Source organism: Bombina bombina, chromosome 5 (assembly GCF_027579735.1).
Source record: "Bombina bombina isolate aBomBom1 chromosome 5, aBomBom1.pri, whole genome shotgun sequence".
Lineage (NCBI taxonomy): Eukaryota > Metazoa > Chordata > Amphibia > Anura > Bombinatoridae > Bombina > Bombina bombina.
In genome coordinates this window covers 736,493,378-736,507,989 of record NC_069503.1, presented here as the reverse complement: position 1 = coordinate 736,507,989, position 14,612 = coordinate 736,493,378, and the positions used below count along the sequence as shown (strand labels likewise).

Here is a 14,612-nt window from a genome sequence, read left to right as displayed (position 1 = left end):
CTGTCCTACACGTTCACGTGTTTTGCGCATGCGCAATTCACTGATTTATTTCAAGTGGGAATGTTTGAATCGGGAACTTCATGTAACCGCTCAGTATCCTAGCGGTTTCTTATGTGAGACGTACCTATTAGCTTGTTGTCAGTGTCAGTCGGTCCCAGAGCTGTTCCCAGATTGCGCAAAACACGTGAACGTGTAGGATAGAAAACTTTCTTACGACCACAGGCAGATGACGTGCTGCTGATGAAATAATAGGGGAGGGGGCAGATGGACATTTGCAAAAGAGAAAAAAAGAAATTGTAAGTCATTTTACTTTAAAATGATTTAGAGGAGATTAGACTACATTGGTCAATAATAATCGTTTGTAAATGAATAGGTATCACTCAGAAACGATTTTGGGTTGACTGTCCCGTTAAAAGCTATCTGCTGTCATAAAGGTAGTATAAGTGAATTGTTTTGCAGTTGTTATCTGATAAAGCCCATTAAAGACAGATATGTAGCTAAGTTATCCATGAAAAATAGCAGGGTGCATTCCAAGATCTTAGAATGAAATATTACTCAATTTTCAGAGCTAAATTACATGAAAAGAGGGCTAAATAAATAATGGAAACATATGGCAAAGTTGTTTCATTATGCATCTCAAGGTGTTTACTGTCCCTTTAAACAAAGCCCCAAAAATCCGATCTTAAAGGGACATATAACCCACATTTTTTTTCATGATTCAGATAGAACATGTCATTTTAAACAACTTTCCAATTTACTTCTATTATCTAATTTGTTTTGTTCTCTTCATATCCTTTGCTGAAAGGGATATCCAGGTAGACTCTGTGGCTGCTGATTGGTGGCTGCTGATTGGTGACTGCACATATATGCGTCATGTTATTGGCTCAGAACTGCTCAGTTAGTTCCCAGTAGTGCATTGCTTCTGCTTCATCAAAGAATACTAAGATAATGAAAAAATACAATATAAGTAAATTGGAAAGTTGTTAAAAATTGCATTCTCTATCTAAATCAGGAAATAAACATTTTGGGTTTCATGTGTACAAGCAGTATACTTTAATATAAATTCATATTGTGACATTATTAAATGTGGAGATATTAGTAGATTTTTAAAAGGTGCACGTACACTTAATATTTAAAAAAAATATACATTTTTGTTACTCAAATTTATGGAGAAATCCTGAGGTAGTTTTATTTAAAGGGACATTAAAGTGAAGGTAAACTTTGATGAATGAAAGCCCGTTTTTTAAAGTACTATTAAAAACAGGGGCACTTTCATACATCAAAGTTTACAAAGCAGCCGTTTTGATTAAAAACTTACCTCTCTTCTTTGCACAGCCAGAGCAGCTTCCCCCACCCGGAGATCCTCTCTTCACACGTCATCAATGTCTAATCCAGCTTCCTCCAATCACGGCTTTCCCCCCAGGGTAGTCATTGCCTGAGGCCATGTCTTGATTGGAGGAAGCTGTATTAGTCATTGATGATGTGTGAAGAGAGGATCTCCGGGTGGGGGAAGCTGCTCTGGCTGTGAAAAAAAGGTAAGTTTTTAATCAAAGCTGCTGCTTTCTAAACTTTGATGAATGAAAGTGCCCCTGTTTTTAATAGTATTTAAAAAAAAAAAGGTCTTTCATTCATCAAAGTTTACCTTCACTTTAAGCACTATTGTTTTATGAAAAGCACCTCAGAAAAAAATATGGGAGGACTGAACTGGCTCCTAAAGTTTGCACTTGCTGTCCCCCAAGGCAACCCTTTTTTCCTTCTTAAAGGTACATGAAACCCAAACATTTTCTTTCATGATTCAGATAGAGAATACAATTTTAAACAACTTTCTAGTTTACTTCTATTATCTAATCTGTTTCATTCTCTTGGTATAATTTGTTGAAGGATCAGCAATGTATTACTAGTTTCTAACTGAACACATGTGTGAGCCAATCACATTCAATATATATATATATATATATATATATATATATATATATATATATATATGCAGCCACCAATCAACAGCTAGAACTTAGTTTCTCTACTGCTCATGAACTTGCCTAGATACACCTTTCAGCAAATGATAACAAAAGAAGGAAGCAAATTAAATAATAGAAGTAAATTGGAAAGTTGTTTAAAATTGTATTCTCTATCTGAATCATGAAAGATTTTTTTTGGGTTTCATGTCCCTTTAAGCTGCCTCTAAGGCTGTATGCAGGGCAATATGATGCTCTGCATATCCTATAGATTACTAGACAGTATGCAGGGCGGCAGGCGCAAGCTCTGCATAGCCTATGTCCTAGTGGTAGGGCAGCTGATTGGCTGTATCTCCTGTCAGTTGCCTTATTTGATAACTATTTTCCCCCTGTGTTTATAAAGTATTTTAATTTATTTCCAGGAGAAGACCATCACTTTTGGAGTATCTGAGTTACCACCTTAATTTTATGAGTATTCTTGCTGGACCATGTAGTAATTTTCAGGACTACATTGCCTTCATTGAAGGGAGGCATATACAGTCAAAACTCCTTGATATTCGCTCAAATAGGAATGGATACCATAAACTTCCAGACCCATCTCCAAATGTAAGTAATACAGGTATTTTATTTTCAGTTGCATTTTTTTTATATGATTAGAAAGCAATTACTGCATTGTGAAAGTTCTGTACACAAATACACATTTTAAAAGCATTTCAAATTATTATTTTGCTAGCACAATTTGCATTATTTTGCAGTAACTGGAATCCATTTTCGCCTCTCTGGTATCAGTGGAAAAACTAAATTTTTTAGTTTTAAATGAAAAGTGGACAAAATAAATAATAAAAGTGCATTGCAATCTTTTAATTTAACATAGTTAAATGTGTAATGGGGAAGATAACAATTTGAGCTTAACACACTTTTTAATGTAAAAGCTAGTGGTGAAACATTGCTTGCTAAAACGTTTATATACATTGGGCATATAATAAATGTGGTCTAGTATATAACAGAGTTAGGCCTAGATACCATGCTTGGCACTGGCTACATACCAGCTTGCACTACAAGTACCTAATTAGCTGAAATAACACCTGGAACACTACGGGCGAGATTACATATACGGCGCAAGCTTCAGCACAACTGCTGAAACCCACACCACCCGCAATTTCACTTCGCACATCAGGGTATTACATAAACACCGCCGGCAGTTCATAAAGTGCCGTAAGTCGGATAAACTAGTGATGTCCAGAAATGTGCGTAAATACAAATTACTGGAGTCGCCAGTTACTTACGGCACTTTAGAAACTGCCGGCGCCTAAGAAAAAAAAAAAAAGAGTAAAATCTCCAGTAAAAGTCTAACCCGCCTCCCAAAAAACCCCCGACATGTAAAACCCCTATATCCGCCATCAAACCCACATCGGAACTAATAATAAAAGTATTAACCCCTAAACCGACAACCAACCCCCCACAATGCAATAAGCCTAATTAAACTATTAACCCCTAATCTGCAATTCACCCACATCGCGATCTACCTAATAAAACTATTAACCCCTAATCCGCCATTAACCCAGATCACAATAAACCTAATAAAGTATATTATCCCCTAATCTGCCATTAACTCACATCGCAATAAACCTAATAAAGTATATGAACCCCTAATCCGCTATTAACCCACATCGCAATAAACCTAATAAAATATATTAACCCCTAATCCGCCATTAACCCACATCGCAACAAACCTAATAAAACTATTAACCCCTATTTCGCCAAACCCACACAACGCAATAATCCTAATAAATCTATTAACCTCTAATCCACCAAACCCCCACAACGCAAATAACTAAATTACTAAAACCCCTAACCTAACACCCCCTAAATTAACCCCAATTACATAAATTAAAAAATACTAAGTTACAATCAAAATAAAAAAGCTAACATTACTTAAAAATAAAAAAAAACCTAAGTATAAATTAATCTAAGATTACAAAAAAAAAAGTCAAACATTACATAAAATAATAAACTAAATTATCAAAAATAAAACAATTAAACCTAATCCGTATGAAAATAAAAAAGCTCCCCCAAAATAAAAACACCCCCAATCTAATACTAAACTACCGATAGCCCTTAAAAGGGCCTTTTGTAGGGCATTGCCCTAAATTAAACAGCTCTTTTCCTTAAAAAAATACTAAGTCCCCCCTCTTACAGTAAAACGCCCCGCCCACCAAACCCCCCAAAATAAAAAAACCTAACACTAAAAAATCCTAAAATATTAGATTAGTGGTTGTTTTTATTTTGGGGGGCTTTTTATTTTCATAGGGATTAGGTTTAATTTTATTAATTTTTGATAATATGGTTTATTATTTTATGTAATGTTAAACTTTTTTTTATTTTTTGTAATCTTAGATCAATTTAAATTTAGTTTTTTTTATTTTTAAGTAATGTTAGCTTTTTTATTTTAAGTATAACTTTTTTTTAATTTAGGTAATTGGGGTTAATTTAGGGGGTGTTAGATTAGGGGCTTAGTAATTTAATTACAGATAGATTACGAGTTTTGCGGTATGAGTGAAAAAGCAGCGTTAAGGCTCTTTTTCACTACCGCTGGTATTACGAGTTTTGCAGGTTTAGCTGCACCGAACACTTTTTTGGCCGTAACACAACTTAACTACCGCAGCTTTTAAAAAGTCCTTTTTCAATGGGACTTCCATAGCGCCGGTATTATGAGTTTGCCTGGGAGGCCAAAAAGTGAGCGGTACAGCCTATACCTTCAAGATCCTTACCGTAAACTGAAAGTCAGTACAGTAGTTATGGGTTTTATGCTACAACGTAGTACACTAACACCCATAAACTACCTATTAACCCCTAAACCGAGACCCTCCCGCATCGCAAACACTAAAATAAAATGATTAATCCCTAAACTGCCGCTCCCGACATCGCAGCCACTAGAATAAACATATTAACCCTTAAACTGCCGTACTCCCGCATTGCAAATACTAGTTAAATATTATTAACCCCTAACATCGCTGTCACCTACCTACATTTATTAACCCCTAATCTTCTGCCCCCAACGTCGCCGCCACTATACTAAAGTTATTAACCCCTAACCCTAAGTCTAACACCCACTAACTTTGATGTAATTAAAATAAATCTAAATAAAACCTACTATTAATAACTAAATAATTCCTATTTAAAACTAAATACTTAGCTGTAAAATAAACCCTAAACTAGCTACAATATAACTAATAGTTACAGTGTATCTAGCTTAGGTTTTATTTTTATTTCACAGGTAAGTTTGTATTTATTTTAACTAGGTAGACTAGTTAGTAAATAGTTATTAACTATTTACTAACTACCTAGTTAAAATAAATACAAATTTACCTGTAAAATAAAACCTTACCTGAGTTACTCTAAAACCTAACCTTAGACTACAATTAAATAAATTACATTTATTAAATACAATTAACTAAATTACAAAAAACAAACAAACACTAAATTACACAAAATAAAAAAGAAATGATCAAATATTTAAACTAATTACACCTAATCTAATAGCTCTATCAAAAAAAGCCCCCCATAATAAAAAAAAACCCTAGCCTAAACTAAACTGTCAATAGCCCTTAAAAGGGCCTTTTGCGGGGCATTGCCCCAAAGAAATCAGCTTTTTTACCAAACAACCCCCCAACAGTAAAACCCACCACCCACACCAGCTCACCGCAGCTCACCGCAGCGCTGGTATTGGAGTGCGGCATGGAGCTCAATTTTGCTTTACACTGCAATATTGCCCGCTAACGCCGGGTTTTTGCAAACCTGTAATACCAGCGCTATAGGGAGGTGAGCGGTGACAATAACTTGCAAGTTAGTACCGAGCAGCTCTTACCGCAAAACTCGTAATCTAGCCGTTAGTTATTTGCGTTGTGGAGGTTTGGTGGATTAGGGGTTAATAGATTTATTAGGATTATTGCAATGTATGTTAATAGCAGATTAGGGGTTAATATACTTTATTAATTATTGCGGTGGGGGATTGCGGTTGACAGGTAGATAGATACATGCGTTAGGTGTTAGTTAATATTTTCAGGCAGTTACGGGAGTTACGGTGCTCACATACTCAGCGCAATCTTTGCTGCGCCTGCCTATGTGTCGCAAGGTGAAAATGGAGTAAAATTTCAAAATTTTCGGCGCGTAAGTCCTTGCGCTGAATATGTGATACCAATTTGCGACGCGGTTCTACGTTGGCTTATGGGAGTAAAAATTGCGGCCGACGGGTGAAATATATTTATATGCAGCACTGTATATGTGATACCAAAACCGCGTAAAAACCGGTGTCACCGGCTTTTGCGGGCGACGCCGCATATGTAATCTTGCCCTATATATGATAATGAATGCCAGGTAGTGGTAGGGAGTAACTGGTAGTAACAGGGTTAATTCAAAATTAAATCTAATCAATTTTAATCACAATTTAAATCACTAGTCAGTAAGACTCGATTTATCGTTGTTTAAAATACTCCTGAACGGGTTGCTCATAGAAGCAGAATATATTTGATGGGTTTCTTGTTTGGATTGGAGTTTTATAAACAAAAAACAGAGGCATCCCCTGTAGTCTGACTTTCCAATTAAATAAATTACACAGTGGCATTGTGAAGTGGGGCTTTTTTTGCAAAAGCGATTTAGAACATGAACAGACTAATACTCTCATCAGTGTTATGCCTTACAGTAGATTTTTAAACTATTCATATAACCAGCAACTAGAACAACCCCAGTAATTGTTTCTAGTCTATAACCCTTAACTTAAAGGGACAGTCAACTCAAAATTTTTTATTGTTTAAAAAGATAGATAACGCCTTTGCTACCCTTTCCCCAGCTTTGCAAAACCAACATTGTTATATTAATATACTTTATGTTTCTAAGCCACTACAGACAGCCTCTTATCACATGCTTTTTTATTAGCTTTTCCCGACTGTGGAGTGCTAGTTCATGTGAGCCATATAGAATAACATTATGCTCACACCTGTGGGTTGTGCACAACACAGCACTAATTGGCTTAAATGTAAGTCAATAGATAATAAATAAATAGTCATTTGATCAGGGGGCTGCCAGAAGAGGATTAGATACAAGGTAATCACAGAGGTAAAAAGTGTATTAATATAACCATGTTTTCTGTGCAAAACTGGGGAATGGGTAATAAAGGGATTATCTATATTTTTAAACAATAATAACATTTGAGTTGGCTGTCCCTTTAATGTTGCTAAATTATTTAAGATATTGTGTTTGATCTAAATTTAAGTATTTTTTTCTGTTTTAGGAAGCTGTATTACGGAAGCTGTGCATCATAGTGATGTGCCTTATTCTTTTTTTCACTTTTACCAAAGCTTTCCCTGTTTCATATGTGATTGATAATAATTTTATTAATGAGACATCTGTTTTGACAAGAATGATTTACCTCTACATTGCGATACAAGCTTGCAAGCCAAAGTATTACTTTGCATGGATTTTGGGTAAGTTAAAAGGTATTTCTGTCTAACACTGGATGGAAGTAATTATTTGCTTAATATAATTATATATAATATACAGTGTAAGTATGTATGTGTATATATATATATATATATATATATATATATATATATATATATGTGTGTGTGTGTGTGTGTATCTCACAAAAGTGAGTTCACCCCTCACATGTTTGTAAATATTTTATTATATCTTTTCATGTGACAACACTGAAGAAATGACACTTTGCTACAATGTAAAGTAGTGAGTGTACAGCCTGTATAACGGTGTAAATTTGCTGTCCCCTCAAAATAACTCAACACACAGCCATTAATGTCTAAACCATTGGCAACAAAAGTGAGTACACCCCTAAGTGGAAATGCCCAAATTGGGCCCAATTAGCCATTTTTCCTCCCTGGTGTCATGTGACTCGTTAGTGTTACAAAGTCTCAGGTGTGAATGGGGAGCAGGTGTGTTAAATTTGCTGTTATCGCTCTCATACTCAGCCTGTCAGTGCTCAGACCATACGCCGCACACTGCATCAAATTGGTCTGCATGGCTGTCGTCTCAGAAGGAAGCCTCTTCTAAAGATGATGCACAAGAAAGCCCGCAAACAGTTTGCTGAAGACAAGCAGACTAAGGACATGGATTACTGGAACCATGTCCTGTGGTCCGATGAGACCAAGATAAACTTATTTGGTTCAGATGGTGTCAAGCGTGTGTGGCGGCAACCAAGCAAGGAGTACAAAGACAAATGTGTCTTGCCTACAGTCAAGCAAGGTGGTGGGAGTGTCATGGTCTGGGCCTGCATGAGTGCTGCAGGCACTGGGGAGCTACAGTTCATTAAGGGAACTAAAGACCGCTGCTCCATAGCGCAGACCACCTGCTCTGAGCAGGCGGACAGAGATCGCCGGAATTCAACCCGATCGAGTACGATCAAGGTGGATTGACACCCCCCTGTGGGCCGTGAGTCTGCAGGGGTGGTGTTGCACCAGCAGCTCACAAGAACTGCTGGTGCAATGCTGAATACGGAGAGCGTATTGCTCTCCGTATTCAGCAAGGTATGTCGGACCTGATCCGCACTGTCGGATCAGGTCCGTCAGACCTTTGTTAAATAGGCCCCATACTCTGTGACGTGGTAATAGTAGGCAAAACCAATATTAAACACACATAGGGGTAGATTTATTAAATGTCGGGCGGACATGATCTGCTGTAGCGGATCATGTCCTCCCAACATCACTAAATGCAGACAGCATACGCTGTCAGCATTTAACATTGCACAAGCATTTCTGGTGAAATGCTTGTGCAATGCCGCTTCCTGCACATTCATGGCCAATCGGCTGCTAGCAGGGGGTGTCAATCATCCCGATCGTATCCGATCAGGATGATTGCTTAGAGGTGGCGGGTGAGTTAAGGAGTAGCGGTCTTATGACCGCTGCTTCTTAACTTTTGTTTCTGGCAAGCCTGAAGGCTCGCGCGGAAACAGCTGCATTCGCAGCATAGTAAATCTAACCCATAATGTAGAGGCTGTACTTGAAAGGGACACGAAACCCATTTGTTTTTAATTTTATGATTCAGATAGAGCATAGAATTTTAAACAACTTTCTCATTTACTTCTACTATCAAATTGTATTTGTTATCTTGGTATCTTTTGTTGAAAATCAGGGATGTAAGGTCAGGAGCGTGCATGTGTGTGGAGCACTATTGCAAGAATGTTATCTATTTGCAAGAGCACTAGATGACAGCATTATTTCCTGTAATGTACTGCGCCAGATGCCTACCTAGGTATCTCTTCAACAAAGAATACCATGGAGATAAAGCAAATTTGATAATAGAAATAAATGTTTTTGGTTTAATTTCCCTTTAAATGGCTGTAGATGACACATGAGCTGTATTTAAATGATGTTACTATACCAAGATCATGTTTGCCCAAAGCGTAGTTTATTGGATGCAGCGACAAAATGGTTTTGGAATGATTAATAATTGTGTTAAGACTTTTAAAAGATTCAAATATTTAATTTTGTCATCATACAGTTCAAAGGTCCTTTTCATGGTTTCTTTAAAAGGTCCTAATGCACTATAAACACTAAATAAAGGCTAAAGAGAAAGATATATTGAAAGTAAAGATTAGCCTGAGAATAATATGCACATGCATTTTTTTGTATTAGTTGATAGTACAGATAACATTGTGCTAACCCCCTTGAAGTTGTTTATGAGTCAGTACTGATTGGCTAAAATGCAAGTCTGTGAAAAGAACTGAAATAACGGGACAGTCTGCAGAGGCTTAGATACAAGGTAATCACAGAGGTAAAAAGTATATTAATATAACCGTGTTGGTTATGCAAAACTGGGGAATGGTAAATAAAGGCTAATAAAGGGATTATCTATGTTTTTTTGTTGTTTTAGAGGTTTTTCAAACAAATAAATAACATAGATATAGGTCGAGTACATGCTGATAAATGATGCTAATTATACAGAAAGTAAATTTAGCTAATAAGAGCATATCTTTTATAATGCATTTAAAGTTTAGTAATTCACACAGAGTACATATTCACATGTCCTGGACTTATACCTTTGGCGCCAAATGCTACTGTCTGATGTTTGCTTTTAAATATTGTGTGCTTGCTAGTGAGTGCCAGGTTTTCTGTGTGTTGTGTTAGTAATTTTAGTAGGTTTCCCTTTGGGCCTGTCACCCAGGCTGCTCAGGGGTTAACTGCTTGGGATGCTGGGAGCTGTGCAGCTGTCTGTAAGTATTCAGGGATGTGGGGTTCACAGTGACTTGGGATGTGTACCGTGTCCAGTCTGAGAGTGCGGTCCGTTTCTGTGTTTTGTATTTACTTGTGAAATTAGCATGGCCTGTGATCCCCTGGTGTTGGTTCTCAGTTTTTTGAAAGTATGCATTGTGTAGCTGCTTGGTTAGGGACCCAGGAGGGGAGAGACCTTGATTAGGTCCTGGGCTTATACCTTTGGCGCCAAATGCAATTGACTCTCCCATTTTTGCTGTTAAATATTACTGTGTAATAGTCAATATATGTCGGCACCTGAATCCACAATAATAAATTTCATGTAAAACACAGTCAATGTTTGAACACAATAAAGATAGTGTCCTACTGCGGCATAGATATGTAGCCCAAACCGCTATACTGCTCACCTCCCTTGTCTCCAAATGCTTCAAATGGAACACACAAAGCCAAACCCACAGAGGTAAAAGTATGATCCACCGACCTTGAGTAAGCAATCATGTGCATACAAAGCGTGTCCGGCACTTGTCACCGCTATCGACCGCTCCAGTCGCTTGTGCACTTTCCTCTCTGTTGGCGTGTGACGTCACTCTTGTCTACATCCGGTTCACAAAATCTTCTTCCCGACGGGGACTGTAGACTCTTCGGCAAAGTGAGGGGGAGACCGGTATAGCCTTGCAAGGAAAAATCACTGTAGAAAACTGTGCAACCTCCGTTCCAAGTATGCTAATCAAAGGTAAAAATGAGGTGCACCAGGATACATCGATTTCTTGTTGAAAAACCTTTTATTTGCAGATAAAATCTTTTCCTCCCAATAGGGATACAGCTTGAATCACCAATGGCGATGTGAGTGGTATGGACTCCACTCTAGTCACTGTCTGCTGACATGTTTCGGCTCAGAAAGCCGTAATCGTAGCTGCAGTCTCAGGTTACTAACTGCCTGATATACCTGACAGTGAAACTAAACTAAAATAGAAACTAAATAGATAAAACCCTTTACCTGGAGTGAAGTCCACACCCCTTACCACTATTGCCAAGGTAACAATTGAATGAAACACATATCATACAATGGACAATAACTCACATAATAAAATTGTTAAGTTAACACGCAAAATTACAGCTGATGTGAAATAAGGACATAAAATAATTCTAAGTGCAAAAAAAAAAATAGAAAGAGATAATTCTAACATTAAATTTAAATTGTTAAATATTATTGAATTAAACTCTTTTCTGTGTCAACAAAAACAAAGGTGAAGATTATAATGCCTAAAACTATAATGAAAAATCCTAATAGGGATCTTAAGTATTTAAATCAAACAATATACATTTTTGTTTATATGATGTTAAATACTCACTATTAATACTTAGGCAAGTCATGTAATGTTAAGGAATATTTGACAAATCGAACCATATTTAGATATTAGATACAGAGACCCAGGGCCATTACTCCCAGAAATTGATTAAATCAAATTCGGAGTTCAGTCCTTCTGGTACCCTGGTCCTGAGTCTGTGTATCCAAAAGACTTCTCTCTTAGCCAGCAACTTGTCCCTGTCACCTCCTCTCTTTTTACATTTAACTGATTCTATGATGGTCCATCTAAGTGTGTTTACATTCTTATTATGCATCATCTTAAAATGTTGAACTAATGGTGTTGTCAACTTGCCAGCTTTAATATTGGAGACATGTTCTCTAATTCTCTCACGGGTCTCCCTAGTAGTTAGACCTGTATACTGAATTCCACATTCTATACATGTCAATAAATAGACTACATAACTAGTCCTGCAATTAAGACATGTAAAATGTTGAAATGTCTCTCCGGTCACAGTACTCCTGAAACCTTCTCCCTGTTCCAAATATTCACATGCTATGCAATGTGCAAAACTACACTTGTATGTCCCTTTAAATCTGAGCCACGATGATCTATCTGTGTTTTCTGCCTTAAGCTGTGTTGGGGCTAGTATGTTTCCTATACTTATTCCTCTCCTAAAGGCATATCTGCAACCTTTAGTTGCTATTTCCACCAAGCTATCATCTGCCCTTAATATATTAAAGTGTTTCCTGATGATGTTGCATATTTGGTGGTATTAGTTGCTATATTGAATAATAAAAGATACACCCTGACAATCCCTAGTTTTTTTTATTTCTTTTCTTGATAGGTCCAAGAAATGCTTCTCTCTTCGTAGCCTTAATGTTCATTCTATGAGACTTAACTATACTTCTTTCATACCCCCTTTCACAGAATCTCTCCTCCAGCTCAAGAGACTGTTTTTCAAACTCTTTATCGGTTGTACAATTTCTCCGGAGTCTGATAAATTGTCCTTTCAGGACAGACCGAAACACCCTTTTAGGATGGTTACTCTTGGCATGGAGGAGAGTGTTTCCTGTGATCGGTTTTCTGTAAACCTTTGTAATAACACTTCCTGTTGTTGTACCTGTTAACGTAACATCCAAAAAATTGATACTTGTTTCACAAAATTCATGTGTGAACTTAATACCTATGTCATTTTCATTTAGTATTGTGAGGATTTATTATATGATTAATGAGAACCCAGTTGTATCTACTCCACTCAGTCTCACACCAAACCTAGGTTACCTTGTTAAACTAGGAACCTTATTTTGCTCATTGACTGAGGGTGACCTGTTTAGGTCAACAGTAAATTACAACTAACTTTAGTTGCAGGAGATATGCACAACAATGTGTTTAAAGTTTAATACTATGTATGTGCTAATACTCTCCAAATTAATATAATAGCTAATTGCTAAATAATAAATAATCTCTTCGGAGAATGTGAAATATTATCAAACTTTATGTAATTGAAGCTCTGTTAGTATCTCTTCATATGGAATGTAGCATATCACTCAGATACAAAACTTGAATGTTTAGGGTAGTATAGTTCATATGCAAACTTATTTATAGATACAGCAAGATTGTTATAGCATTATATAGAATGCAGAAATAACCAGGTTATATGCAGAAGATGTTAAGCATGCAAACTTTCCAGTAGTAACGTATATGTAGAAGATTGATTTGTTAGTTTAAACAGTCTTTGGAATAATATGATATTAGCGTTACTACGGCAATAACTTTATGTTAAGTACGATACCCATGACTTCTTGACCAGCGTGTACTAGTGGAGTCTTTGCTAGCTGGTGAATGAGTTGTCCTGAGAAGCAGAGTTGAATCAGACAAGAGAGAGGAGCTGCGACACTGACTCCCGGAGTGCTGATGACGTCAGACGCCGAACTACTGCAGACACGCTTTATGTCAGTTAGCGTTGCTGAACAAAGAATGGTGTCCTGTAATTGAAAAGAACTTTGCAGATTGAAGGTTAGCAAACACTTGATGAAAATAGAGAGAGCTTCTTGAAAGTTATGTTCACTCCTCATGCGAATCAAATTACCAAGCACAGTTGAATTAGAGAGGAGGGCTTATAAAGGCATAACGGTCATGTGATATTATGTTTAAAGGGACAGTCAAACGTGGAAATCATGAAGTATAAAGAGAGAGAATTACTGTGATATGACAGGACACCCCCCTTAACGATCTGCTCCGCAGATCAGGGTTTGGGACGGTCTGGATGTCTGCGATGAAATAGAGATACCAATCTAGGGGCTGATAAGTTAGTGGATGGTTCCCAAGAATCCTCTTCAGATGTATAATTTTTCCACCGGACTAAATACTGTAGAGAATTCTTATAGAATCTAGAATCTAGAATGGATTCAACTTCGTATGAAACTTCATCCTCAATGAGTGTCGGAACTTGAGTTGTCAAGACTTGATCTCTGACTGGAACATAAGGTTTCAAAAGGGATACATGAAATGTTGGATGTATCTTAAAAGAATTCGGTAGTTGTAAAGTGACAGCATTAGCATTAACAATCCTAATAATTTTGTAAGGACCAATAAACAGAGAACCAAGCTTTTTACTGGGAATGTGAAGCTTCAAGTGTTTAGAAGAAAGCCAAACTAGATCTCCCACCTTATAGTCAGGAGGTTTCGTCCTCCTTAAGTCATAATAACGTTTTTGCTTTTCTTGAGATTGTAGTAAAATCTGTTTTAGTTGAATGAATCCTTCAGCAATCGTATTCACAGTGTCATTTACCAAAGGACAAGAACTTTCTGATCTTTGAAGAAGATGATAAGAGGGATGAAACCCATAGTTAATGAAAAATGGAGTTGTATTGGTAGATGAATTAATGGTGTTATTGTAGGAGAATTCAGCAGTAGGTAGAAGAGAAGACCAGTTGTCTTGTTGAAATTTACAGTAGCATCTTAGATATTGCTCTAAACTCTGATTAGTCCTTTCAGTCTGACCGTTTGTTTGAGGATGGTAAGCTGAACTCAAACGGCGATCAATATGCAAACTAGAACAGAGTTGTGTCCAAAATCGAGAGGTAAATTGTGTACCCCTGTCAGTCGTAATAGAATTAGGTAACCCA

At 37.0% G+C, this 14,612-nt stretch overlaps 1 protein-coding gene across 1 annotated transcript in view; it reads left to right on the top strand.

Moving 5' to 3' along the window:
• The window catches only part of MBOAT1 (membrane bound O-acyltransferase domain containing 1), a 181,742-nt gene that overhangs the window by 103,432 nt on the left and 63,698 nt on the right, over positions 1-14,612 (top strand). The window contains exons 7-8 of the mRNA XM_053714790.1: positions 2,378-2,561; positions 7,246-7,438. Coding sequence (XP_053570765.1) covers positions 2,378-2,561; positions 7,246-7,438 — 377 coding nt within the window. The remainder of the gene's footprint in view (positions 1-2,377; positions 2,562-7,245; positions 7,439-14,612) is intronic.